The sequence below is a fragment of the Homarus americanus genome, unplaced genomic scaffold (genome assembly GCF_018991925.1).
Source record: "Homarus americanus isolate GMGI-L3 unplaced genomic scaffold, GMGI_Hamer_2.0 scaffold74, whole genome shotgun sequence".
Classification (NCBI taxonomy): domain Eukaryota; kingdom Metazoa; phylum Arthropoda; class Malacostraca; order Decapoda; family Nephropidae; genus Homarus; species Homarus americanus.
Genome location: NW_024716951.1, coordinates 2340885 through 2367235, shown reverse-complemented (window position 1 = coordinate 2367235; position 26351 = coordinate 2340885). Strand labels below are relative to the sequence as shown.

General features: G+C 40.4%; 1 protein-coding gene across 5 annotated transcripts in view; it reads left to right on the top strand.

Annotated features, from left to right (window-relative positions):
• The first annotated feature begins 8465 nt into the window (after positions 1-8465).
• LOC121858608 (cyclin-dependent kinase 11B-like) overlaps positions 8466-26351 on the top strand; it is a 67604-nt gene continuing 49718 nt past the window's right edge. For 2 of the 5 annotated variants that reach the window (XM_042355117.1, XM_042355116.1), the window contains exons 1-6: positions 8469-8679; positions 11268-11450; positions 11699-11855; positions 15750-15969; positions 23554-23760; positions 25367-25570. In XM_042355117.1, coding sequence (XP_042211051.1) covers positions 8582-8679; positions 11268-11450; positions 11699-11855; positions 15750-15969; positions 23554-23760; positions 25367-25570 — 1069 coding nt within the window. In that variant the 5' untranslated portion in view covers positions 8469-8581. Of the gene's footprint in view, positions 8680-11267; positions 11460-11698; positions 11856-15749; positions 15970-23553; positions 23761-25366; positions 25571-26351 lie in introns of those variants that run through there. The other 3 variants (XM_042355119.1, XM_042355118.1, XM_042355120.1) reach the window with 3 other exon arrangements.

Genomic DNA, 26351 nt, shown 5'->3' with positions numbered 1-26351 from the left:
AGTGATACAAATAAGATATATAATAACTAGATGGGGAAAAGCTCAAACTGCAGGCCATTTCAACATAGTAACAGTGCAAGAAGTAGTATTAACTGGGAGTGAATACACTGGTCTATTACAAGTTATTGATAATTTTTACAATGGTTGGGACTGGGCTGTTCTTATAGCGATCAGTTCGTGGACGTATGGGCTGGATGCGGTTGTGGTGTCGAACAGCAATTCTCGGAGCCGGTGTCGAGGATGGTGCAGAAGCTTCTTACCAAATTTGCAGATGAGGTCTTGGTGATGGTCAGTGAGAGTCGAAAGGGTCAGTGTGTTGAGCGCTTCTTGATATGTGGAGTAGGAAGGGGAGAGAATAATCTTGCATGCCCTCTTTTGCACTTTTTTAGGTGTTTACGTTGTGTAGCATTTAGGAAGGAAGACCAGGTAGGGGAGGCATAGGTGAGCTTGGGAAGTATGAATGTTGAGTAAACACTGAGGAGCTCGGGTGCAGGAACTCCGAGGGATTTGAGTCGGCGGAGGAGGTGGAGACGGAAACTGGAGGATTTGACAACTTCACTGACGTGTGGTTTCCAATTTAGTTTGTTGTCTATGGTGACGCCGAGGAGCTTCGTGGAATCTACAACCTGGAGTGTATTCAGACCTAAAGTAATGGAAGGGGGTGGGACAATGTCGGAGGAGAGGTTGATGTGCATAACCATGGTCTTGGTATGGTTGATGGTGACGTGGTTGTTGGTGGCCCAGTTTTGGAGACTGTTCAATAAATCCTGAAGGGCGGTATAGTCGGGAGCAGAATTGTTGACGCTAATCCCAATGATGGAGTCGTCGACATATTTCCAGCGAGCAGGGGTTTCTCTGAGGGTATCATTGATAAGCATAAGGAAGCAGAGTGGCCCCATCTTGGTGCCTTGGGGACGCCACAGGTGAGTGACTGAAAGGTGGAGACAGCCCCTCGGAAGCGTGCAGCTTGGCGTCGGTCACTGAGGAAGTCTGTAAGCCATAGTATAAGACTTCTCCTAAGCCCGAGGTCAATAGCTTTGTTGATGATTAAATTGTGGTCGACTAGGTCGAAAGCTTTGGTGAAATCAATGAAGGCGACAGCTACAGACGTTTTTCGTTTCTCGAGATGGCGATATATGTATGTAATCGAGAAAGCTGATAAGCTGTTATACAATGCAGCATGAATATAGAACATGTAGGTATACGATGGGTCCCAGTATACAGTTTACTGTGTAGAGACAGCGCAGGTAAACAACAATGGTAAGCAGTAAAGTGACTTGACCAAGAATAGTCGACTAAGTTGTCACCTGCTTATTTCCAAGAGGAGGGGGGAGAAAAAAGTGGAGAAGGAGGAACAAGATGGAAAACAGGAAGATGGAGGAGGAGGAAGAAGAGGATGGAGGAGGACGAAGGGGATGGAGGAAGAGGAAGAAAATGGTGGGGAAGGAGGAAGAAGATGGGGAGGAAGAAATGGTAAGGAAAAAGAGGTGAAGGAGGAGGAAGGGGAGGGAGAAGACTTAGAGGGGAGAGAGCCATATAGATACATGATACTGTACACTTCACAACAGTCTTAACCATGGATTCTGATGCAAGAAATGCACTGAGATCCTTACCAGTTATCACAATGCTGGTGCTCTGTGTGTGTTTGAGAGAGAGAGATTCCTCACACAAACTGAACCTATTACTTAAACGGAAGTAAATTTTTAAGCAACACCACCAGCACCTATAAGAGGAAAAGTTCATTTGATTTTAGAAGGTTTGTCCATCCCAGCTATAGTAGTGCCATGCGCAGAGTTATCGTACTGATGAGGCGCATTCATCGTGCGTCTGGCAGGTAAGCTCATCAGGCAACACCGCGCCGCACTGCGCCACCTCCTGGCGATTTTTTTCCTATGATAACAAAAAATCACACACTATTACTGAAATCTTGATTAATTACATTTTATCTTACTGTATTATTAAAAATATGGAACGGCAAAAGTAGGTATGTAATTATGATCATGATATTTTCGGGTAAAACTTTGAAATCATTCGAGAAAATAGGATAACGTAGTCTATCCTGACGGAAGAACTAGGCCACCTCCGCCCAAGTATCGATGACAGGGAAAGAGAGGCGGTGCTTGGCAGTGGGAGGGTGGGAGGAGTGGCCGCCCGTGCATTTCACACGTTTCCGGTCCACAGGCTGTGAGGGTGGTACCATATTGCTTATATAAATAATCTTTAAAAAAAGTACCACCGTTTTATTGATGTTATGTTTATATGTTCTGAAGAGGACGGCGAACACAAACTTAAGTCTTATTAAATTGATTGTTTTTATAAGACAATAAAAAAATGTAAATAGTACTGTAAAAATTACTAAGGCAAATAATTACTTGTTACTATTGAAATAATAATAATAATAATAATAATAATAATAATAATAATAATAATAATAATAATAATAATAATAATAATAATAATAATAATAATAATAATAATATTAATAATAATAATAATAATAATAATAATAATAATAATAATAATAATAATAATGATAATAATAATAATAATAATAATGATAATAATAATAATAATTATTATTATTAGTAGTAGTAGTAGTAGTAGTAGCATGGTGTGCAAGAAAGGGGGCTTCGTATGCATGAGGCATGACGAAGTAAGAAATCTAACAGCAAATTTACTGAGGGAAATCTGCCACGTCATGGTGGAACCGCCCCTCCTTCCATTGGGCGGTGAGAAACTCCGTCACAGGACTTCAAACACATCCAACGAAGCCCGTGTGGACGTCAGTGCTCGAGGATTCTGGACGCGGGAACAGCGAGCCTTTTTTGACATTAAGATTTTTTATCCCATGGCCGCATGTCACCACAACCTAGCTCTCGATGCCGCACACAGGACGAACGAGAACGAAAAGATTAGGGCATATGGGGAGAGAATTCAGAGCGTTGATCAAGGCAGCTTCACTCCTCTGGTGTTCACAACCTCTGGCGGGATGGGACCAAGTGCAAGATGCTTCAACGCCAGACTCGTGGAGATGCTATCTGAACGGAAGCGGCAGCCCAGAAGTTATGTTACAGCCTGGTTGAGATGTCGCCTGCCCTTCTCTCTGCTTAGGTCTGCATTGCTTTTCCTCAGGGGAACGAGAGCATCGGCCCCAAAGCCTACAGCAGTCGCAGATATCGACTTTGAGGCAACAGTCACTGAATGTTGCATAGAGCTGCTGCTCAACTAACTCAACACAGCTGGGGTAGCTACTTATGTATTAGGATATTTAATTTTTAGGTAAAAAATGACGGCGAAGGTATGGCTAGTAGTAGTAACCCCTTCACATGTTTTTTTTTTTTTTTTTTAATTTTACTTTTATCCTCTTCGCCATTGATCAGCTCGTTAGCCGCTATTGGGCGGTTGGCCACGTCCCGTTATGCACTGTTGGCAAGTACTGAGCATGCACTGGCTCCTGAATGTATCTGAGCCTGCGCCAATATTGGTTGGTCAAGTCTGGCCTTGAAAGAGCTCACACTCGGTGCCGTCACAACACTCTCTAGCAGATTGTTCCAAGATTTCACAATTCTCATTTCGAAAAAAAAATTTCCTCACAGTTTTCTGGATTTGTGGCTTGAGCTATGACCCCTTGTAGGGAGGGCGTCCGCCAGCTCCAGGCATAGACACTCGACTAAGATGTTTTTACACTCCAATTAGGCCACCCTTTGCCCGTCTGTAGTATAAGCTAGGCAGTTTCAGGCGTTCTAAACTCTCTGGATAGCTGAGGATCCGTAGAGTAGGCACCAATCTGGTGGCCCTCCTTTGGACATTTTCAATCATCTGACAGTCCCTAGCATATCTCGGGGACCAGACGGAGTGACAGTACTGCAGACGGGAACGCACCTCACTCTTGAAGATCGTGACTATCCAGATATCTAAACGACCTTCTTATAAGACCTACTAGTTTCGTTGCCTGATTCACCTTCTTCTCACAATGACCCGCGAACTTAAGTTCCTTGGCGACATATACACCCAGGTCCTAGTCACATTCATCTCAATTAATGCATTTTCTTCGTCATGTTGGGTCATGTGAATCTCCTCCTTACTGTTAGTACGTACCAGGTGCATCCTCTTACACTTCATGACATTGAATCTTAGAAGCCATTTCATCGATCATTCGTGAAGCACACAGAGATCTTTCTGCAACTCTTCACAATCTGTTTGGTTCTTAATTTCCCTAAATAACTTGGCATCGTCCGCAAACATTGTTATGGAGGAGTCTATAGCTTTTGGTATGTCATTTATGAATCAAACAAACAACAACGGGCCCAATACACTGCCCTGTGGTACCCCGCTTGCGATCATACTGTACAGAAAGTCTTTGATCCACGCTAGGAAAAGTTCTCTTATCTCGTACCCTTCCAATTTAATTATCAGCCTTTCATGGGGTACGCTGTCGAAAGCCTTGGCAAACTCTAGGTATATATTATAGCTATTACGGCCCTATTCCAGAATTTGAGTCGAAACATCCAGTACCTTCAGTAATTGTGTGGAGCTGGAGCGTCCTGGCATAAAACCGTGTTGGCAGGTTGTTTCGTAGTATATGTTCCATCATGGTATCTCTTGTAAGGCTCTGGTACTTTACACACTATGCTAATCAGGCTCATTGGTCTATAATTATTTGTGGAGTGACAATCGCCCTTCTCCAATGTAGGCCCCACATAAGCCATTTTCCAGTTCTGGGGACCTTTTATTCATCTAGACCTTTACAGAACAAGATCTTCAGGGGCTCAGCAAGCTCGTTGCACAACTCCCTTAACACTCTGGGGTGCACCATATCTGGGCCGGGACTCTTGCGAACCTTTAGCTTTGACCATGTATTTCTTATACCCTCTTGTACGGGAAAGCCACTTTTAATATTTAATTTGGGAAACGCTAGACGATTTAATGTAGCTCAATGGAGAGCTCGTACACAAGGGTATGGGTAACAGCAGGATTTTTTCCAGGGGGATGCAAGAAAGCAAGACAGGACATAACATATCAGTTGGGTTTTTTTTTCAAAATAATGATAAACTTTTCCTTTACTTTTTCCTTTTTTCTTTTATTTTTCTTCTTTTTTTACAGGGATAAGCCCACCCGGGCACAGGTAACTAACCCACATCGGGGCCTGGGGGGCGAAAATGTAATAATAGTAATAATAATAATAATAATAATAATAATAATAATAATAATAATAATAATAATAATAATAATAATAATAATAATAATAATAATAATAAAGAAATAAAAAATAAAATACAATTAAAAGTGAGAAACAATATACTGTATGTATGTTGTGTTGTCAATGGCAAGAGAAACAATTCAGACCCTGCAATTGTGTGTTAATGTTAATTAGGTAGAAAGTCAAATCAGCAACCTGGGACTTGGTCACAATTTTCGTGATGCCATATGGCAGCAGGGTCTACCATTAGACAATACATTATGCTTCCAATATCTTCCCAGGCGGTAGTACCTCCCTGTTTGGTAGATGTCTACTACCTACCTACTATCCTCTTCACCATTTATCGGCTCGTTAGCCACTTGGGCAATCGGTCACGTCTCTGTTACGCACTGTTGGCAAGTACTGGGCATGCACTGGCTCCTGAATGTATCTGAATCTGCTCCAGTGCTTGTCAAGTCTGGTCTTGAAAGAGCTCACGCTCGGTGCCGTCACAGCACTCTCCGGCAGATTGTTCTAAAAGTTCACAACTCCCACTCCGAAAAAGTTACCCCTCACAGTTTTCTGGGCTTGCGGCTTCTTCAACTTTGAGCTGTGATCCCTTGTGGGGCGAGCGTCCTCCAGCTCCAGGTAAGGGCACTCGACTGAGTAATTCCCTTTGAGATGTTTATACACCTCAATTAGGTCGCCCCTTGTCCGTCTGCAGTATAAGCTAGGAAATTTCAGGCTCTCTAATCTCTCAGGGTAGCTGAAGTGCCGTAGTGCAGGCACCAGTCTGGTGGCCCTCCTTTGGACATTTTCAGGTATAATTGAGATATTTCGAGATCTGTATTTTACTCTTTACTTACTTTTATCCTTTTCACCATTGATCGACTCGTTAGCCGCTTGGGTGATCGGTCACGTCTCTGTCACGCACTGTTGGCAAGTACTGGGCATGCACTGGCTCCTGAATGTACCTGAACCTGCTCCAGTGTTATCGCCAAATTATTAATCACTAAAAGTATCGTAGGATTGACCTTAAGTATTAAAAATTAACGATAATAATTCATTTTGTATGACCGATCGCCCGGGCGGCTAGCGAGCCGATCTTTTGGTGAAGAGGATAAAAGAAAAGGAAAAGTAATCAGAGAAGTGACTGATCGCCCAAGCGGCTAACGAGCCGATCATTGGTGAAGAGGATAAAGGTAAAACAAAAATTAATCCTGATAAGCCAGAGATATCGAATGCTATCTGTATGTAACTTTTTTTCGTGAAATGTCTATAGCTAAGGTTAATTTCATTAACATAACTCTGTCCTGTATCTATAATAATAATAATAATAATAATAATAATAATAATAATAATAATAATAATAATAATACACGACAGAGTTATGTTAATGAAATTAACCTTAGCTATAGACATTTAATTTCATTAACATAACTCTGTCTTGTAATAATAATAATAATAATAATAATAATAATAATGATAATAATAATAATGATAATAATACAGGAGCGGGTTCAGGTACATTCAGGAGCCGGTGCATGCCCAGTATTTGCCAACAGTGCGTGACAGAGACGTGACCGATCGCCCGGGCGGCTAGCGAGCCGATCAGCGGCGAAGAGGATAAAAGTGAAAAAAGTAAGAGTTATGTTAATGAAATTAACCTTAGCTATAGACATTTTACTAAAAATAATTACATACAGATAGCATTCGATATCTCTGGCTTATCAGGATTAATTTTTGTTTTACCTTTATCCTCTACACCACTGATCGGCTCGTTAGCCGCTTGGGCGTTCAGTCATGTCTCTGATTACTTTTCCTTTTCTATTATCCTCTTCACCAAAAGATCGGCTCGCTAGCCGCCCGGGCGATCGGTCATACAAAATGAATTATTATCGTTAATTTTTAATGCTTAAGGTCAATCCTGAGATAATTTTAGTGATTAATTATTTGGCGATAACACTGGAGCAGGTTCAGGTACATTCAGGAGCCGGTGCATGCCCAGTTCCTGCCAATAATGTATAACAGGGAGCCAGTACATGCCCAGTACTTGCCAACAGTGCGTGACAAAGAAAAAAATGACCGATCACCCAAGCGGCTAAAGAGCCGATCAGTGGTGAAGAGGATAAAAGTAAAAGTGTGAACTTTTTCAAGACCAGCACGGGCGCAGGTTCAGATAAAGACAGGAGCCAGTGTATGCCCAGTACTTGCCAACACTGCGTAACAGAGACCTGACCGATCGCCCAAGCAGCTAACTAGCTAATCAGTGGCGAAGAGGATAAAAGTAAAAAAAAAAGTAATGTTAGTACCTGTATATGTACTGCCGAAGCAAGTACTTAATGTTGCGAAAGTTTTATACAAAGGCTCGTAATCCCTAAGTCTTGAGTTCATATAATAGAGAAATAATTATTAAAATACTCTATGCATATAAAGATGAATGATTTATTATTTTTTTTAGTTGATTCATATTTTTTGCAATCAAAAGTTACATTTCTGTATAAATAAGAATTAAAATATTATATTTTATGTAGGCCGTACCTAATAGTGTTGTCAACTTTGCGGAAAATTCGCTAAATCTAGCGGATTGAACTTTAAAAATTGATGGCTTTAGACCTTTGGCGGATAGTGGATTTTCTGGTGCATTAGCTGGGTTTGGCGGAAGTTCTAGCGGATTTCGTATACATGATGATTATTAGTAATTAAAATCTATTCTGCCCTCTCTCTGTAATTATAAAAAAAGGAAATTTAAAGTAAATCGAATACAGAGTAATCAGCAACCCAACCTCTCACATTGACCCCTGGGCATATTTAGGATATGAATTTGAAAAGACTTGCACCAACTTAAAGCTATCAAAAAATGCAGAGCGTGATCTTAGCCAACGCTGCATATCTTGCGTTACCATTCTCTGTAATGAGTTAAAACACAGACTTCCTGATAACTTCAAAATCTTGAGGAAAATGATAGCATACAGTTCATTTTTTTTACCATATTCGCCTCTTATCAGCTTACTAGCCGTTTAGGCGCTCTATCCAGTGTTAGTAGAGTGTTTGGTAGGGTCACACTGGCTAACACGAGGCTGGAACCCTTGACATATTGCTGAGAGTTGTGTGCGTTACTTCTGTACCACCAACAAAATTACGACTATATGGCCCAAGCTCTTATTCTAATACTAATGTCTATAGAGACTGAAGAGGACGGCATAAATTTTTCGCTGAACTAAGTGGCGAGTACTTAACATATACACATTTACTTAACGTTAAGGATGAGCGCGTGCTTGGCGGGTTCTATAGGTGTTCACCAACCACTGGCAACACTGTACTAACGTTTATAAACACAGCAGCTAGTGGCGTCTGCCGATGGTGTGAATTATATTATTTGAGGCTATTTGGTGGTCTGGAATGGATAGTCATGAAGAAGACGGTGAAATAAGGGACGAAGGACGCCATCACCCTCAAATTTCCATCGAGGATAACGAAGTTGAGGAGGATGAGTTCAGGTTTGTTTGAGGTGTATTTCCTGTAGAAGCTTTTGGTGGAAGTATTATATCAGAGTAAAGTAGCATTAGTAGTAGGAACTTAGCCAGTTATGGCAAAGTATCCATTACGTAGTTTGTGAAATTTTTGCCATGGCGGGGTAAGTTCTTGCAAACGCTGGTAATGTGCCCATTACAGCAACCATGGAATTTGAAGAAAAAAAGTGGTTTTCTGATGGATTTTGATGCGATTAGTTCAAATCTGACATTCGTTTTTGTCGAAAATCACTCGTTTGTGATTTAGCCCCCCCCCCCCTCATAATAGGGTAAATTTGCATAAGCGCACCCCACTGTTAGAAAGTAAAAAATATATTTTTCTAGTGTACTGTATTTGTAAGTGTTTAAACCGAATATGACCTTGACTTCCGTCGGAAATTGGCCGGGTTTTTTATCGATTTTTTTTCGAGGGACTTTAACAAAAACAAATAATGGCTAAGCGAATATAAAATACACTAGAAAACCAAATACCAAACCTAACCTAACCTAACTGACTCACCATATGATGGAATCAACTGTTTCTTACCTTATTGGCCTGGTTCTTGTTCGTCTTTGGATTCTTAGATTCTTACACAACGCCACATATGTTGGTCTTAGCAATATTTACATTCAGTCTTGCACTTAGGACACTTTACTGGGGTTGGAAGAACACCATGCGATCGAGAAAATGCTATAGTTTCTTCGTTTTTTCCCCAAAACTCACAATCAGCTCCATATAATTTAAGTGACACCCATCGCAGACTTCCGTGGTCGGAAATGAATTTGAATTTCAAAATATGAGAGACCCAAAATAAAAATAAAATTTGATTTGGCCAAATTTGGCCAAAAAATACTGTGAATTAAATAAATAATCATTTTAATTGGTTGCAAAAAAAAAGCTTTTGATTGGCTGCGTGACGTGTACGGGAACACATGCGCGTGATGATTTATGAAGGAGACACGCAGTGTGGGAGGTGAGGTAGGTGATAATGGCGGAAGATTAATGGAAGAAAATAGAGAAAATTTGGATATGCTATCTCCGTTATTATACATTTGCGACTGTAATGTAATAGATGAAAATTATCTTATAATTAGACGTCTTATTCGAATATGATAATAGATTAGTGGTAGGGATGTGCGGTGTGAAAATGCAATAATACCCATAATAGTTCTATCGATTGTGTGTTCTGAATTCCCGGTACTCAATGCTTGCTAACTTATACCAGTGAATTTATAGAATTACACCTGTCTTTATTTCCGTTTTAAAAATATGTATCTCGTAATGTTTACACATTTCTAAGACATTTTTCCTCCATGATATTTTCACCGGAAATTAAGGATAACCAAGATATTAATTTCAAGACTTTCGCTCCGTCACAAGTGTCGCCATGATATGTTTACTTATGGCAAAGGTGGTCTGACTCCCTGCTCACGCATTGCTCCAGTCCTCCGACGAGGGTTAGGTTAGGTTAGGTTTTCTTGGTTGGTTGGTAATATAATTTATGTTATTTATTAAAAAAAATCCAACTTTTTCTGTTATGATTGTTGGGTGGGGGTGTATCTAAAAAAACACGTGATTTCTGGTGGAAATGAATATCAAATTTATTCGAAACTCATCAAAATATGTAGAAAAAAAATAAAGACCGGTGTGATACTATGAATTGACCCTTATATCACATAACCAAACTAAACATTACCTAACAATCTAGCTGGACCCCCAAACACTAGGTAATTACCCTCGAGCCGCGTGGTCAGCCTCCACGAGAATATAAATAGCTGTTAGAGTATTCTTATTCCGAGTCAGGGTCAGAGTCTGTGTCTGGGACCAGAAATAATACAAACTCCCAGTAATCGAAATTGCACCCAGCACGTTATGGCTCCTTGTTGCAACTGATTAAAAACGTCCCGCATCTTAGCACCCACGCCAAATATTGAACGCTAATTGGTTGAATCAAAAGTTGAGATTTTTTATTGGATTTGATTGGCTGCGGTCACCCCCGATTTGATTGGCAGCTGGCCGGCGGCCACCCCCCAGCACATGCACGGGACGTAAGCAGAGGTAAGCGAACGTACGAACACATACAATTTGAGCAAAAGTGTAGGGGCAACAGGTGCTCACTCACTTAAGTAAACAAAAAGAAGCCACAGCCATTAAACAAATATTTATCAGTAGTTGCTCGATTTCCTTCATTTTTTCCGCAGATATTCTTATCATTATAATAAGTATTTTAAAAGAGGCAACATTTGCTAGAACCTAATAGATTCTGACTTGACCAACCACAGAAACCTCTAGTTTTGCGATATATAAATAAGTTTTCTTGTATAGAGATTTTTCATCAGTTATCTGGATAACCCAGACCTTGTCATTAAATCTTACCTTTACCTTTCTCTTTTACCTGAAGAAAATCGCAAATCAAGAAGAAGAATTTCAATTTGCAAGCTTGCATTTTTTTAATTCAGTACTCTTTTTTCTGTAATAACTTGTCCATCATCATCATCTCATTACTCCCTTCTTCTAAATGATGTATTGCGAAAATTCCTCAGATTTCAAGTAATTTAACCTTATTCTCTTCCAGTATGTCCTCATATGACGGCGACCAAGGCGACAGTCTCGACATTAAACCTCCCCAAGCTGTGGTACAACGCCGGGAGAAACGTGAAAAGCGTGACAAACGAGATCGTCATCGCCACAAGGCTGAACGCCATAAAGAGCGTCATCGTAATCGAGACCACAGGAATCACGATCACAGAAGACACAGGTAAGAAAGGTATATATGATCCTTGGGTGAAGTACGGTGGGGGGCTTATCTTCATGTTGTCCTTTTGTCTTGTCATAAATAGATCACAGCTACACTTACATGTTAATTGAAATGTTTATTTTATTATTAAGGCTTAAAACCAGTATATCCCTGATGTATTATTTTCAGTTGTTTCATGCAAAATTTAGTGTTTTGTGTGTACTTTACTGTACAGGTAAATATATAGCTGCAACTATCATCATACACAGGGAGCGGAGTGAAGTGGAGAGGCGGGAAAATCGCGAAGTTCGGGAAGCTCGACGACACGGGAAGCGCCACGAAAGAGGTAACAAGCCCGAGAGACCGGTTATTGACCTGCGCAGCAAGGTTATTGAAAAGGGTCGGAAAATGGCAGACAGAGACAGGGTGAGTTGTGACTAACCTGTAGGCCAAGTTGAAAGTTGAATTCAAAGAAATTAGGAAGTGTTTGGTCACTTGTATGTTGTGCGCCAATACAATAATTGGTTCTATGTTTACATTCATTTCCAGTGGAGTAAATATCAAGAAAGTTGTGCTTGAATATTTTTGCATTTTTTTTATATTGAAATTATTGGTCATTTTGAAATTTAGTTCACATATGGATAATGTATACAGTACAGGGAACAGTTTTTGTGTGCCCATCAACTAATCGAATCACCCACCAACGCTTCTCAGTTTAACTTTGTTTACAGTGGATTGAACATCGAGTTTGTTGGTCTCGTGAATATTTTTGCTTTTTTACATTAAAACTATTGGTCATTCTGAAATTAAGTTCTCATATTGATAATATACAGTGCAGAAATTACTATGAATCATGAAGAAGGCTTTAGAACCAATGCACTCTGTAAAGAATATGGCATGTCATCATCGACTGCCTCTACAATCAGCTGTTTGATATGTAAACAAAGCTGCCAGGAATACAACATGCACACCTCAAAGTAAGTTAAAATACAGTACAGTATTCTATTATTTTTTATTTATTATTGTACATTTTACTGTACAGTACAGTACTGTATTTAGTTTATATTTAATGTTTTTTTAATTCTACTACCTGTATACAGTACTTTGTATGTACAGTATACTTTTTCTGTGAGTTGGAACCAATTACCCAATATGCCATTGAAATAATAGATTCAGTTAACGAAATTTTTGGTTAACGACCTACTCTGTGGAACTAATTGGGTTCGTTAATCGAGGGATCACTGTATTTACATTTTTTTTTTTATACAGGTACTCCCCCGACTTACGACTGGGTTAGGGACCGACATCCAGGTCGTAAGTCGGAAATGCTTAAATAACACATAGAAAATCTAAAATGGGTGTCTCGTTTTCTTCTCGGCACCACAAAACACTCACTTTTAAGCTTGCCAGCCATTTTAAAGTGAATTACAGATGAAAAGTTTGTCCGTGTACTGACTTTGGGACTCAAAAATACATAATTTGACCAAATTTTGGTACGACTGAGGCAGGTCGTTAGTGCGGGTGGACGTAAGTCGAGTAGGTAGTAAGTCGGGAGTACCTGTATAGGGAATATTGTTTTTGTTTTGGGTTTTTTGAATAAGTAGGGTTGTATTTTGATCCTTAGATTCTGGATGTCGTAAGACCTGCTGACCCCTCCCCCCCCCCTCCCCTAGACATATTTCGGTAAAAAAACGTTTTTTTTAATCCATTATCGCCTTATAAGTGGGGTAATGAAAATAAGTAAAGTACCTGAAGAATGTACAGTGGGGTATGCTATAACGAATGGGTTCTACTACGAATATTCCTATAACGAACGGTTTTACCTATAAAATTGAGAATGCTATAACGAACGAAACGCCTACAACGAACATTATTTATTTATTTATTTATTTTTTATTTATTTTTATTTTTTTTACTAATTTATTGTTTTTTTATTACAAGTATTAATGATAGTCTTTATTTCAGGGGTTTAGATGCATATTTATGCACTTTTTTACAATGTTTACAATTATATATTATATTTTTCAGTGTTAAGTGGTTGTATTTGGGGGCCTGGAACAGATTAATCCTATAACGAACGAATGCTATAACGAACAAGGTTCTAGAACCAATTAGATTCGTTATAGCATACCCCACTGTACAATACTTACATCCAACTTTTACAGTGGCATGTTGGAGTGTTGATGAGCAGTGTGGAGTGATGAAAGGCGTCTTGTTTGAAATTACTGTGCACAGCCCACACTGAGTGAGCAGTGATGTTGACACGCACATGCAACACACAGCTCTTACTTGAAGGCACTTTTATATCATATTTCTACAGTATCTTGTAGCTATTACAAAACACAAGATATTTCTATTTTCCTCCCCCAAAACTATAAAATACTGAACATTTTGAATATAATTGGAAACTCAAAACTTATACCTATTTTCAAATATATACAGGCAGTTCCGTTCTTACGGACGCTCCTAAGTCGAAACACATACCCTATATGCTTGCTGTACTTACAAAACAATGTGTAAAATCCCATTATATTATAGCCTAAGTCCTTATATACATCTAAAATCACTTAATTGAAGAGAAAAGAAGAAATAGAATGACAAACTACAGGAAATGAAAGTAAAAAATAAGCCATCAGGTAAAGGTAGTAGACAACTATCAAACAAGGACGTACTATTGCCTGGGAAGATATTGGAAGCATAATGTGTTGTCTACTGTGCCCGGGTAGGCTAATCTCCGTTAAGTGCCCTGTAAATTTCATTCTATGGGACCGCTTTCATATCGGCGGATGTTCGTAAGTTGGACGTACGTAACCCGGGGACCCCCTGTACACTATTTAAATGTACTTCTACTGAATTTAGAACTTCTTGAGGATGTCTTTGTAACATGGAATTCATAAGGCAACTCCACACTCCTTGCACCAAGTCACTATTTCTTTGTGCCATGGTTCACAGTAGCTGGCGGGGTAGGGAAGGGAGGGAACACCAGTCTGTAGGCCTAACACTGTCCCCACCACCTCAACAACCTCATCATCATCTGGGTTCTGTTTCCTCCCCATAAATTTTTTTATCACCTGATACTATATCAATGCCACTCAAATCGAGTAACTCTTGATGAACAGTACTTCTGTCAAGCAAATGCCTTAGCTTGCACTTGGGTGTGGAGGAATGAGGTGGGTCATAAGGGAGGTCTAAGGATGTGTATCCTTCACAATATCTGGTGGGTAACTGTCATATACATGCAGGTTGAATTGCCAATTACACAAATATCCCATATAAAGTTTTTCTTCCCGCCTGAACATAAAAAATTTCCCACGAAAATTAAGAACATTGAGGAACATCACCCGGGGTCACCTAGGAGGACGTTAAGTAATGTCATCCTGGGTTTAAGTGTTAACAAAACTTGACCTATGGAATTAACACTGCTGTTGTGACTTTGGGACAGGATCCAGGAATGTTACCTGGGACTGCCTAAGCTTGCATACAGGTATAGATATGGTTCTGATAAAACAAACATCTTATGGTTGACAATTTGATGCAGGGGTTTAAATACCTTTTTACCAATAGATGGTATAATTTCCTTGTATAAAATACTTTAATGTGCTTTACAGAATATTTTAGTTATTTTCCATTGTTCACTTTATGGTGTCATGTAACAGAAGGGATAAGTTTTACAGGGTTTGTACATTTTGTAGTAATAATACAAATCAGTGGCTCATAGATTACCCGAGCACAGATTATGTGAAAATTACTGCAATTATTAAAAGTAAGTGTTGTTCATGTCATGGGCAACTTTCATGTAATAAATAATAATAGCCAGTCTTTTGTTTCTCAAAGGCACTACTTCCTTAAAAAAAAACCACTAGCACTCAAAGCTCTACAAAGTCAAAGACTTGAGAATAAAAAGAAATAAAAATTTGTGTCTCAGAAGTCCATTTTTCCTCAGATCCATGTACAGTATTTTTATGAGCCTTCCCGCAAATACCTGTACTGTAGTGTGTTATCGCTTGTCTGTGCTTGTTTGAGAAATTTATATATTTTTTGGAAATTTAATCAAAATTACCGTATATAGCTGAGTACATTTTGCATTTTTATGATCAAATTTTTACTCAAAAACAAAGAAAACTATGTTTGTGAGTTTCAAACAATAAAGATTTATGTTTTACAATTAGATTTAATTTTTAGCAAATTATCATATGTTTTTAATGCTTATTTTGCAATTCTCTGGTTTTTGTAAATTTGGCTACAGTAGGATATCAGGTAGCACGAATTCGCGAGGTATACCGGTACTTCATCAAAGACCTTGATCATCAATTATTTCAGGAGCGACGAAGAGGCCGCGAACGTGAAGAATATTACGTAGACGAACGGGAGCAGTACGATAGTATGGAGTACCACCGTGAGCATCAAGGTCGAGGCGGTATGGGCGGAGGAATGGGGGAAAATGAATACGCTCCATACCCTCACCATAGACGAGAAGTCCAGTTGTCACCAAGAGAAAGAGCCGAGCGTGACAGAAGGAGAGACAGATTCCTTGTTGCCGGTAAGTTTCATGTAGTACTGTATGGCAAAGCATAACAAAATACTTGCTATTGCTTTTTATGTACGCTATTAGAACACACAGAAGCACTTTATGAATAGTCAAGTTCAGGGTTGGCCGATTTAAACCATTGGTTTAAACCAAACATTTTTTTTTAATCTGCTTTTTTTGGTTTTATTATATACAGGGGTATATATTTTTTTTTAGTACTTACAGATGATTTAAATGAATTTAGGAGTTTTAGAAAAGGCATATGATAGGGTGAACAGAAAAGCATTGTGGGTAGCAGTACAAGTGTATGGGGTGGGAGGAAGGCTATTAAATACACTAAAAGCATTGTGGGTAGCAGTACAAGTGTATGGGGTGGGAGGAAGGCTATTAAATACACTAAAAGCATTGTATGAGAACAGCAGAGCAACAATAAGAGTAAATGGGAATGAAAGTGAAACATTTGAAATACAGTGATCCCTAAGTTAATGAACGCTTCGGTGAACGAATTACTTTCCATAAGAATTTTCAATTGGGTTAATGAAAAAAATTCGATTAATGAAATTCTTATGAAAACATATCAAAATGTTTTGGCTTGCTCATCCGCTAGTAGGTTAGTCCGCCAATACAGTAATCTGTTCTAGGCTTACATTCGTTTCCATTGGAGTAAATATCAAGAAGGTTGCGCTATTCAATATTTTTCCCAAGTTTTATATTAAATTTTTTAGTAATTTTAACACTTATTTAACATAATTGCAGTACAGGAAACTAGTTTTTGGTGCGCCCATCAGCCACTTCACTCGCCCATCAAGGCGTCTGTTTGTGTCTCTGTTCAGTGGAGGAAACATCTTGCTTGTGGGTCTCTTGAACACAGAGTATTTTTACGTTTTTACACTACAATTATTGGTAATTCTGAATTACACCTAGTGAGCTTAAAATTTTATTGGTGAAATGACGGCATCAAGCATGGGTCCCCTGAAAGGTGATTTCTCCTCCATCCCCACTTCCTTCTCTTCTCCCTTCTCCTGCACCCCACTTCTAATTCCCATCATCATCATCAACCAGGAACCTTCTACACACACACCTCAAAGTAAGTGTACTTTAGTGCATTTTTTTGGTGAGCTGGAACCAATTACCCAATATTCCATTGAAACAGTGGATTTGGTTAACAAAATTTACGGTTAACGAACGACCTTCTGGAACGAATTGTGTTCGTTAACCGAGGGACCACTGTATACTGTATATATAATATCTCTCTCTCTTTTTTTTTTTTTTTTTTTCTGTACTTAATTGAATTCTTTAAAACTTACAAATGTAAAAGTAGACCTTAGTTTTTGCCTTTAAGCATGCAGGATGAGTCTGGATGACTAACCAAATTTGGCCTTTGTACAGTGATTGTTTTGTAATGGAAAAAGATTATAAATGATTGCTAAATAGGGCTACAAATACTGTAAAGCATGCCCTTCAAATTCACGGGGGTTACGTACTCAAAGTGGCTGCGAATTGCCAAACCGTTAATAACATTTGCTGACCGGGGGTAATTTTACTTGTGTACAAAGAAATGTTTATTCCCTTTACGTGTTTGCCCAAAGGAAAATTATTACTTTTACCTGTAGTGTACGTGTGTACACACACACACACACACACACACACACACACACACACACACACACACTATCTATATGAACAGCCTACGGTAGTCCCAACCATTATGAAAATAATCAACAAATCGTAGTCAACCAGTGTATGTATTCACTCCCAGCCAATCTTACCTTTATGTACTATCACTTTGTTGAAATGCCCTGTAGTATAACCTTCTCCCCACAAAGTTATTACATATCATACAGAGCGTCCTCGCTTAACGTCAGGGTTACGTTCCTGAAAATGCGACATTATGCGAAACAACGTTAAGCGGATCAATTTTCCCCATAAGAAATAGATAAAATACAGGAGTTACATTCCCCAGCCTCCCTTTGCCCCATGAAAAACTTTACATATACAGAAAATCATTGCCATTTCTATAGAAAATAGTATACATACAGTTTATAGAACTACAGTAGTACTAAGTTTGTATTGGTACTCACCGATGGGCAGAGGTGGTAGAGCGAGTGTGTGGTGGGTAGTGGAGCGAAGGAGGAGGATGGCGGGAGCGGAGAAGGGTGGTGAGTCACTGAGACTCTGTGGCTGCCTCCTCCTCCTCCTGCTTTGATTGGGGTTCCTCTGCCTCTGCTGTCTCCTCCTCCATTGTTGTTTGCTCCTCCTCGGTGCCGGCTGTTGTGAAGAAGCTCCTTCTGCCGTCCCGCGACGAAAAAATTAATCCAGTGTTGACTGCTTGGTGCTACTCATATTCTTCTCCTTATAGATCTCGGTGTAACAACCAAGACTGTCCTCGATGCTACTTTGAACCTCTTTCAGCTACGTTCTCTGTTTGGGTCATCATCTAGAAAGATTTACATTGCTTACTGGAACATGTTCAACGATTCTGCCAACCTCTTGGAAGTTAGCGTTTGTTGAGGTTCTTCATCGTCGTCGTCTTCAACGGGACTGTGTTCTGTTAATTGTTGCAGATCTTGGTTGGTGAGCTCTTCTGTATGGGATACCAGAATGTTCTCAATATCCTCTGATTCCAGCTCATCAAAGCCTGCCTGTCTAGCCAAGCTGAGGATATCCCTATTCACAGCTGGGACTAAGTCCATGAATCCCGTAAAACTGTTGACGCATTCGGGCCACAGCTTATGCCACACACCATTCAGGCAAATTTCTGGAACCTCTTCCCATGCCTTGCCAATGTTGTCCATTGCATGAAGAATGTTGAAGCCCCGCCAATATTCTTGGATCGTTGGTTTATTTTCTCATTGTGTGTATCCTTGAGCAGCTGGGCCATGGTACGGTGTAAATAATACTTCTTGAATGCGGCGATGACACCTTGGTCCATAGGCTGCATCAGTGCTGTCTTGTTGGGAGGCAGGAATACAACTTTTACACAGTCATGCAAGTCGTCGAGATGGGGAGTATGAGCTGGAGCATTGTCAAGGATCAGAAGAATTTTGAAGTTAAGGTTCTTCCTTGGCATAGTATTCCTTCAGTGCAGGGACGGCGTACACATTCAACCACTGGCTAGATATGGTGCCAGTTATGCATGTCTTCTTATTTGCCTTGTAGATGACAGGAAGGTGATCCTTAGAGTAACCTTTCAGGGCCCATGGGTTGGCAGCGCGAGAAATCAGCATAGGCTTCAGCTTGAAGTCACCGGCAGCGTTCGCGCCAAGCAGCAGCGTCAAGCGGTCTTTTGCCGCTTTAAAACCTGGCGCTCTTTTCTCCTCCTTGGAGATATAGGTCCTCTCAGGTATCCTCTTCCAAAAGAGACCAGTCTCATCCACATTGAAGACTTGCTTCGGTGAGTAGCCTCATTGCTGGATAATCCGTTTGAATTCTGGCAGGAATGTCTCGGCAGCAACCGCATCTTAACTGACATTTTCACCAGTCATCTTTGTGTTGTGGAAGTTATAACGATGCTTAAATTGTTGAAACCATCCTCAGCTGGCCGTAAAGGTCTCTTGCTTCGATCCTTCACCCTCTTCTGCCTTTAAGTCGTCAGACAAGGATCTGGACTTATGCTGGATAACCATAAGGCTCACAGGGGCATTGCGTTGATTCTGGTCCTCCGTCCACATTGCCAGCATCTTTTCCACCTTCTCTGTCACAGTGCTTCTAGTACAAGTCGTCTTAGTAGCACTCAGAGAAGAACCACTTCCAGCACTAACCTGAATCTTGTCAGCGTTGGTCCGGATAGTACTCACCGTTGTGGGGGCTAGACCAAGCACAGTGGCTACGTCCACAGCATGTTCCCCTTTTTCAAATCGGGTTAATACATCCATTTTCGTAGCAAGGGTAATGGTCTTACGTTGCCTCTTCACTACACCAGCATCAGTAGCACTTGATGGGCGCTTGGAAACCATTTCGAATGGTTAGAGTACAGTTTTAGATCATAAGCACTAAGGCACACACGAATGGTGTGAAGTCGTAACACAGACTGGCTTGGCGTCGCTTGGGGACACTGTGATGTTCCGCTAGTGAGGGGAGTGCACTGAGCCGAGAGAGCGTGGTACAGCCAGACAAGAGAGGGTGATGCGCCATTGAAAGTAGTCCGTGATGACGCAAAATGACGTAGTATCGGATCGCTGGGACGTTAAATGAATTTTTGGTCTCTAAAGTTCAGGACATAGTACCGAAACAACGTTAAGCAGGACGACGTTAAGCGAGGACTTACTGTATTTGTATCACTTATGTTATTTGTCAATCAAGTGATCCATTCCCCAATTATGTAACTGTATATTTTCAGCCTTCCGGCTGCCATGCTCTTTCAATAAACCGTTAATTATTATTATTATTATTATTATTAAAATGCATACAAATTAATATTAATTGGGAAATCCTCTCACAAATACCGTCATAAGAAACACTACATCAATATGTAAAGTAGAAAAAATGCGAGTCTACCCTCAAGTCAACTCTGTGCTTAGTTATTAAAGTTGAATTGGTCAAGTTACTATATGGCGCCGGCTCCAGCTGGGCTGATACTAAGATCAAACTTACAGAATTTCTTTTGTAGCCATCTAGCCAACCCAACATGAAGGATCTCGGTAATGGTGGTGTAATACTATACAGTCATGCGCCGGTTAACGTCCGATCGCATATACGTCCGTGGCGCCCCCCAAAAAAAATACACGTGACGCCTGCTGAACCACCACTCCACGACCCCCTGACGGAGACACGATGATCCTTCCCATACTGGCCAGATATTATGTGTTAAAGGAATATCATTCCTTAGGCTTTAGTAAGCATTTGCCTCCAGGTGTAATGTTAACCTACATCTATTGGGGATAAAATTTTTCACCTACAAATTGACAATAACACATTTGCTGTAATCAGACATATCTAGTTGCCTCAACAATTGCAACCCCAGTTGCAATTGGGGTTGCAATTTCAAATTCTGTGTCATTACTAAGGAATAACAAAGTCTCTGATGCACTCTAAGATTAAGAAAGAAAACGGGGGACTCAGGCGTCCTGAAGCGAGAGAAAACGGACTCCTGTAATGGGGGACACAAGCACTCACACGTGCCACTCATACTAACAGAGTTGACACTCACTTACTTGACAAGTTTTACCAACCATTAGTTGTGTACGTTATCTAGTGAATTTAGTCAATATTGTACAGTACAAGTACACTGCAATACAGTGATCCCTCAGTTAACAATGAACCTAAGAGCAAACCTGTACTGTACATGTACTAAATGATTACAGTACTAAATTTGTTATGTCTATTGCAAATATAGATTGTTTATACAGGTATTCAAATAAATCACTATCTTACAAGAATCCCAGCAATGTAAGTTATATTCACCCAGGTCGTTTGGGTGGCAAATTATGAGAATAGCTTTGTCAGTCTTAAGTAATGATAAATAAACACGCAGGTCTTCAGCGCCAACTGTCAAATCATATCGCCTCACCTCCCCCCCCCCCAACGTGTGGGGTTTTAGGCCTTATGTTTTTCATATAATTTCTCAGACTATACGAGAATATAATTTGCATTGCTGAAATCCTTGCAAGACAGAGATTAATTTGAATATAAACGTCATATATTTTGCTCAAGAGATAAAAATTGTAGTACATTAGTGTATATTTTATAATATAAAGTTTTTCAACTGTATTTTTGGGTAGATTACATACATTTCTTCATTTATTTTCATCCATTTACATTCACACACCATACTAAAAGAAAGGTAAAAGAAATAAATGACCTTAGTGCAAAGCTGGAGTGTACATGTACAGTGGTCCCTCGGTTAACGAGCACAATCCGTTCTAGAACGTTGCTCGTTAACCGAAAAACTCGTTAACTGAAACCATTGTTTCAATGGATTTTTGGATAATTGGCTCCAGCTCACCGAAAATTGCCTAAATTAAAGAAAAAGGTAGAAAGGTACACTTACTTTGAGATGTGTATGTAGAAGTCTCCTGGATGATGATGCTGATGTGAATTTGAAGTGGGAGTTGCAGGAGGAGAAGGGAGAAGAGAAGGAAGTGGAGGTGGAGGAGAAGCATTTTACTGCTTCTTGGAAGGTGAGTCACCTTCCATGAAAATGTCAGGAACCTCTGGACTGACAGATTCTCCACCGTGAACATCCTCTCTCTTTCTTGAAGTGGAAAGCTGAGGGCTAGCATCTTGTTCCCTCTGCAAGGGAAAACATGTTGAGGGGCACATTTTATAGAAAATTAAAAAAAAAAAATTTCCGGTACCCGGAAAATTCCAGGGATGGGGGATATTTTTCCGAGTTCAAAAGATGATGCTATGCACAATTTCTGGAACTTCTGAGAAAATTTTTCCGTTACCCGGAAAATTCTGAGAATGGGGGATTTTTTCCAGCTTTAAGAGAGTCATCTCGTTAGCTGGAAATCTCTCATTCTCGGTAGTGCTCTGCACCAATTGTTCCGGCTAGCAGAGATTTCTAATATTTTTATTATTTTGTTATTATTAATATTATTATTACTAACGAAAATCTCATTGTTATTATCGCCTGTGACTTTATTCATCCTCTTCTGGCCTGGGTAACTTGTGATTGGTTAATATCCTTCGCAGTGTTTGTTCAGGGTGCAGTGAATGTTCTAGCGAGGAAACAAAACGATTACAGTACACCCAGGGCCGTCCCTAGGAGGGTGCGGGGCCCGGGGCAACTCAGCCACTGCCGGGCCCCAGAAAATACATATATGGAGTCCGATTATGCGGTCAGAGGAACCCACCCATCACCAACCCCCATGGGACTGTCGCTATGGATGGTAAGGTCACGGTTGCGATGGTGGCGTAAGCCATCAGGTCAGATTAACCAGTCAACAGGCAATGTGTCCGAGGTCACTGGGTCTAGTGCTGGGCCCCGCGGGGCCCCCACACGCGCGGGGCCCCGGTTGGTCGCCTCTGTTCGCCCCCCCACCCCCCCTAAAGGAGGGGCCTGAGTACACCACAACACCCTCTGGCGGTAGCTTACTGTACTAAACTTAATTGCGGTAGCCATACGAACCTTTAATGAATTGTCTGTTATTTTATCATGTTTGCCACTTATCAGCTTACTAGCCATTTGGGCGGTTGGTCTATCCAGTGTTAGTACAGGAGGAAACCATGGACCGGGAAGCCTGTGATGTTTGGTAATGAGTGTCATACTGGATAACACCTTTCTCACATGTGTCCAAGCCGAGGCTCGATCCTTTGACATACTGCATTGGTGAGAGATACGAGCGCTACCGCTGTACAAATATATCACGGTCACCGTAGCCTGTCGAGATAAGGGGAGAGACACGATCAAAGTTACAGTCATATTAGTGAATCTGGGCCCAGTTGCGTAAGACAAGGAACCTTGGTCTAACTTGAACATTTATACTGTACTGTACGTACTTGTATTTGAGTTGCTCACAATCCATGCTGGTTGTAGAGTGGTATTTGAAGGTCGTTTACTAATTTTGCTTTGTTATGAATTAATTTTTTATGCTGATTTTCTTTAGGATGTGTCTTTTATTTTACTACCTGAGAGATTAATACTGTCTCCAGATAAACAAAAGGAGTTGTCACAGCGGGAAGCTGAAATGAGAAGGCAGAGACGGGAAGAAGAGAGACGAGAAGAAGAGAGACGGGAAGAACAACAGGTGGTGCGTCATCGTGGGGATGTTGTCTCACACAGACACTCTCGTCCTCACTCTCCTGGTGACCTGCCCGTTATGAAGAAGAGAAAACATCACGGTGACCATTATGCTACGGGTGAGTCAGTCTTATATTCCATTACATTCATTATTGTATTACCCTTTGTTGGGGTATTTTCAGTGTAGTGCTCATACTACAACACAGCTCGACTCATGGATCTTGAATCTTCCATTTATGATGTCATCTGGCTCAAAATATCTCTTCCACCTATGACTACAGTGGTCCCTCGGTTAACGAACACAATTCGTTCCAGAAGGTTGTTCGTTAACCGAAACCATTGTTTCAATGGGATTTTGGGTAATTGGTTCCAGCTCACCAAAAATTACATGCAAAGTAAAAAAAATTGCAGTTTAGTACTCTTTCTTTGAGGTGTGTATATAGAAAGCTCCTGGTTGATGGTGATGGTGGGAATTAGAAGTGGGGATGGAGGAGAAGGGAGAAGAGAAGGAAGTGGGGTGGAAGAGAAATCATCCCATGCTTGATGCTGCCATTTCACCCATAAAATTTTAAGTTGACTTGGTGTAATTCAAGATTATTTTCTTTAAATCAACACTGCACTGCACTATATATTGTCAATATGTTAAATAAATTTCAGAATGACCAATAATTGTACTGTAAAAACGTAAAAATACTCTGTGTTCAAGAGACCCACAAGCAAGATGTTTCCTCCATTGAACAGAGATACAAACTGAGGCCTTGGTGGGTGAGTGAAGTGGCTGATGGGCATACCAAAAACTAGTTCCCTGTACTGCAATTATTTTAAATAAGTGTTAAAATGACTACAAAATTTAATATAAAACTTGGAAAATTATTGAATAGTACAACCTTCTTGATATTTACTCCAATGGAAACGAATGTAAGCCTAGAACCGATTTCTGTATTGGCAGACTAATCTTCCAGCTGGTGAGCAAGCCAAAGCATGTCAAAACATTTTTGTAAGAATTTCGTGACCCAAATTTTCTTTTGTTTACCGAAATGAAGATTCTTATGGAAGGTAACTCGTTCACCGAAATTTCGTTAACCTAGGCGTTCGTTAACCGAGGGACCACTGTATTTTTCTTTGTTTCCTATACTGTTTTCCCAAATCTACCAACTATTTGGAACTCTGACTATCTCATTCTTGCCATGAGTCGTTGCTATCCACACACCCCAACACAGAGATCCTCTACCGAGGGGATTTCAGTGTACATCACAGAGAGTGGATGACCCAGATGGAGCTGAGGCACTCTCTTTTTCCCTACTTAATGATTTGGAACAAATAATCAAACACCCTATACGCATCAGTACATGGTGGGAGTATAGTGGAGCATCAGTACATGGTGGGGATATAGTGGAGCATCAGTACATGGTGGGGGTATAGTGGAGCATCAGTACATGGTGGGGATATAGTGGAGCATCAGTACATGGTGGGGGTATAGTGGAGCATCAGTACATGGTGGGGGTATAAGGAAGGAGCTGTGGACACAGGCAACCTTCTATGAAATGGAAATTGGTGGGATGCCCTGGAGAGAGGGAGAAGAGGGTGGGGGGGAGGTGTGAGATGGATGAAAGTGATCTGGCTGAGGATCAATGCACAGGTTGTTATTTACTCCATGCGTTTCCCGGATTTTTTATTATATGATGTACTTTATTTTTGTTTATCTTTTCTCTCACTCTCCTGCAGAAGAAGCTGAAGAAGTGACAATTGTAAGTGATGAGGAGGAAGAAGGAGAATATGAAGAAAATCTGGAAACCCCAGTTCGAAAAGGCTCTAAAGAAAGAAGATCAGATGAAGAGGGAAAAAAGAAAAAAAAGAAAGAAGAAGTAAGGACAGTAAATCAGGTGGAGTCTGGTGGAAGTGACTCCTCTGATAGTGAGTCAGATTCAGGTGAGCCATTGTGTAGTGCTGTCAATGCTGCCACGGGCTATGACAACCTCTTACAAATTCACACATGACCACTTAGGATATTTATTCCTTGTCATAAAGACTGACACCAAACACACTGTTCCACTACACATCTCTACAGCAAAAATTATAAATAACCAAATGAACTCCACATTATATGACAGGTCATCACACTTTCATGTTATGTGCACTGGGGTAATTAGCACATGGTTCAAGTTAATTTATAAACCTGAGTGTGATGTTGTTATTCAGGGCAAGTTAGACCTATTCAACACCACCCTAGTCCTCCCAAAAGTACTTACCGTATCTTGGTTCACACTGGTTAACCTTCACACCTGCATGTACTGTGATGGCATCACTGGTAATCTTACAAAAATTTACCAGTAAGAATGTTGATGTGTTTACCTTAAGAGTGGGATCAGGTCAGTCACTTAGGCAGGTAGGTTTCCCATAGGTGTGGTAGTATGTTAGGAACAGTGTGTTTATAGCACACTGAGTACAGGACTAAGTCTTCAGTATACATTGTGTTGGTTCTACACTCAGCTACTTTCTCTTCCTCAGCTATAAAGTTTTATACCCATTTACAGCTGGGTGGACTGCAGGTGACCCAGTGACCCTTAGGATACTGCATTCACTCTGCCACTGCTCTCCATCCACTCACTTTACCCAGTAATAAAAATATTTGTGATGAGTATGAGGTTGTCATTTACAGAGGGTGTTCCTTAGTAGTGGAACCAATTATGATAAGCTTGGGTTTACTTAG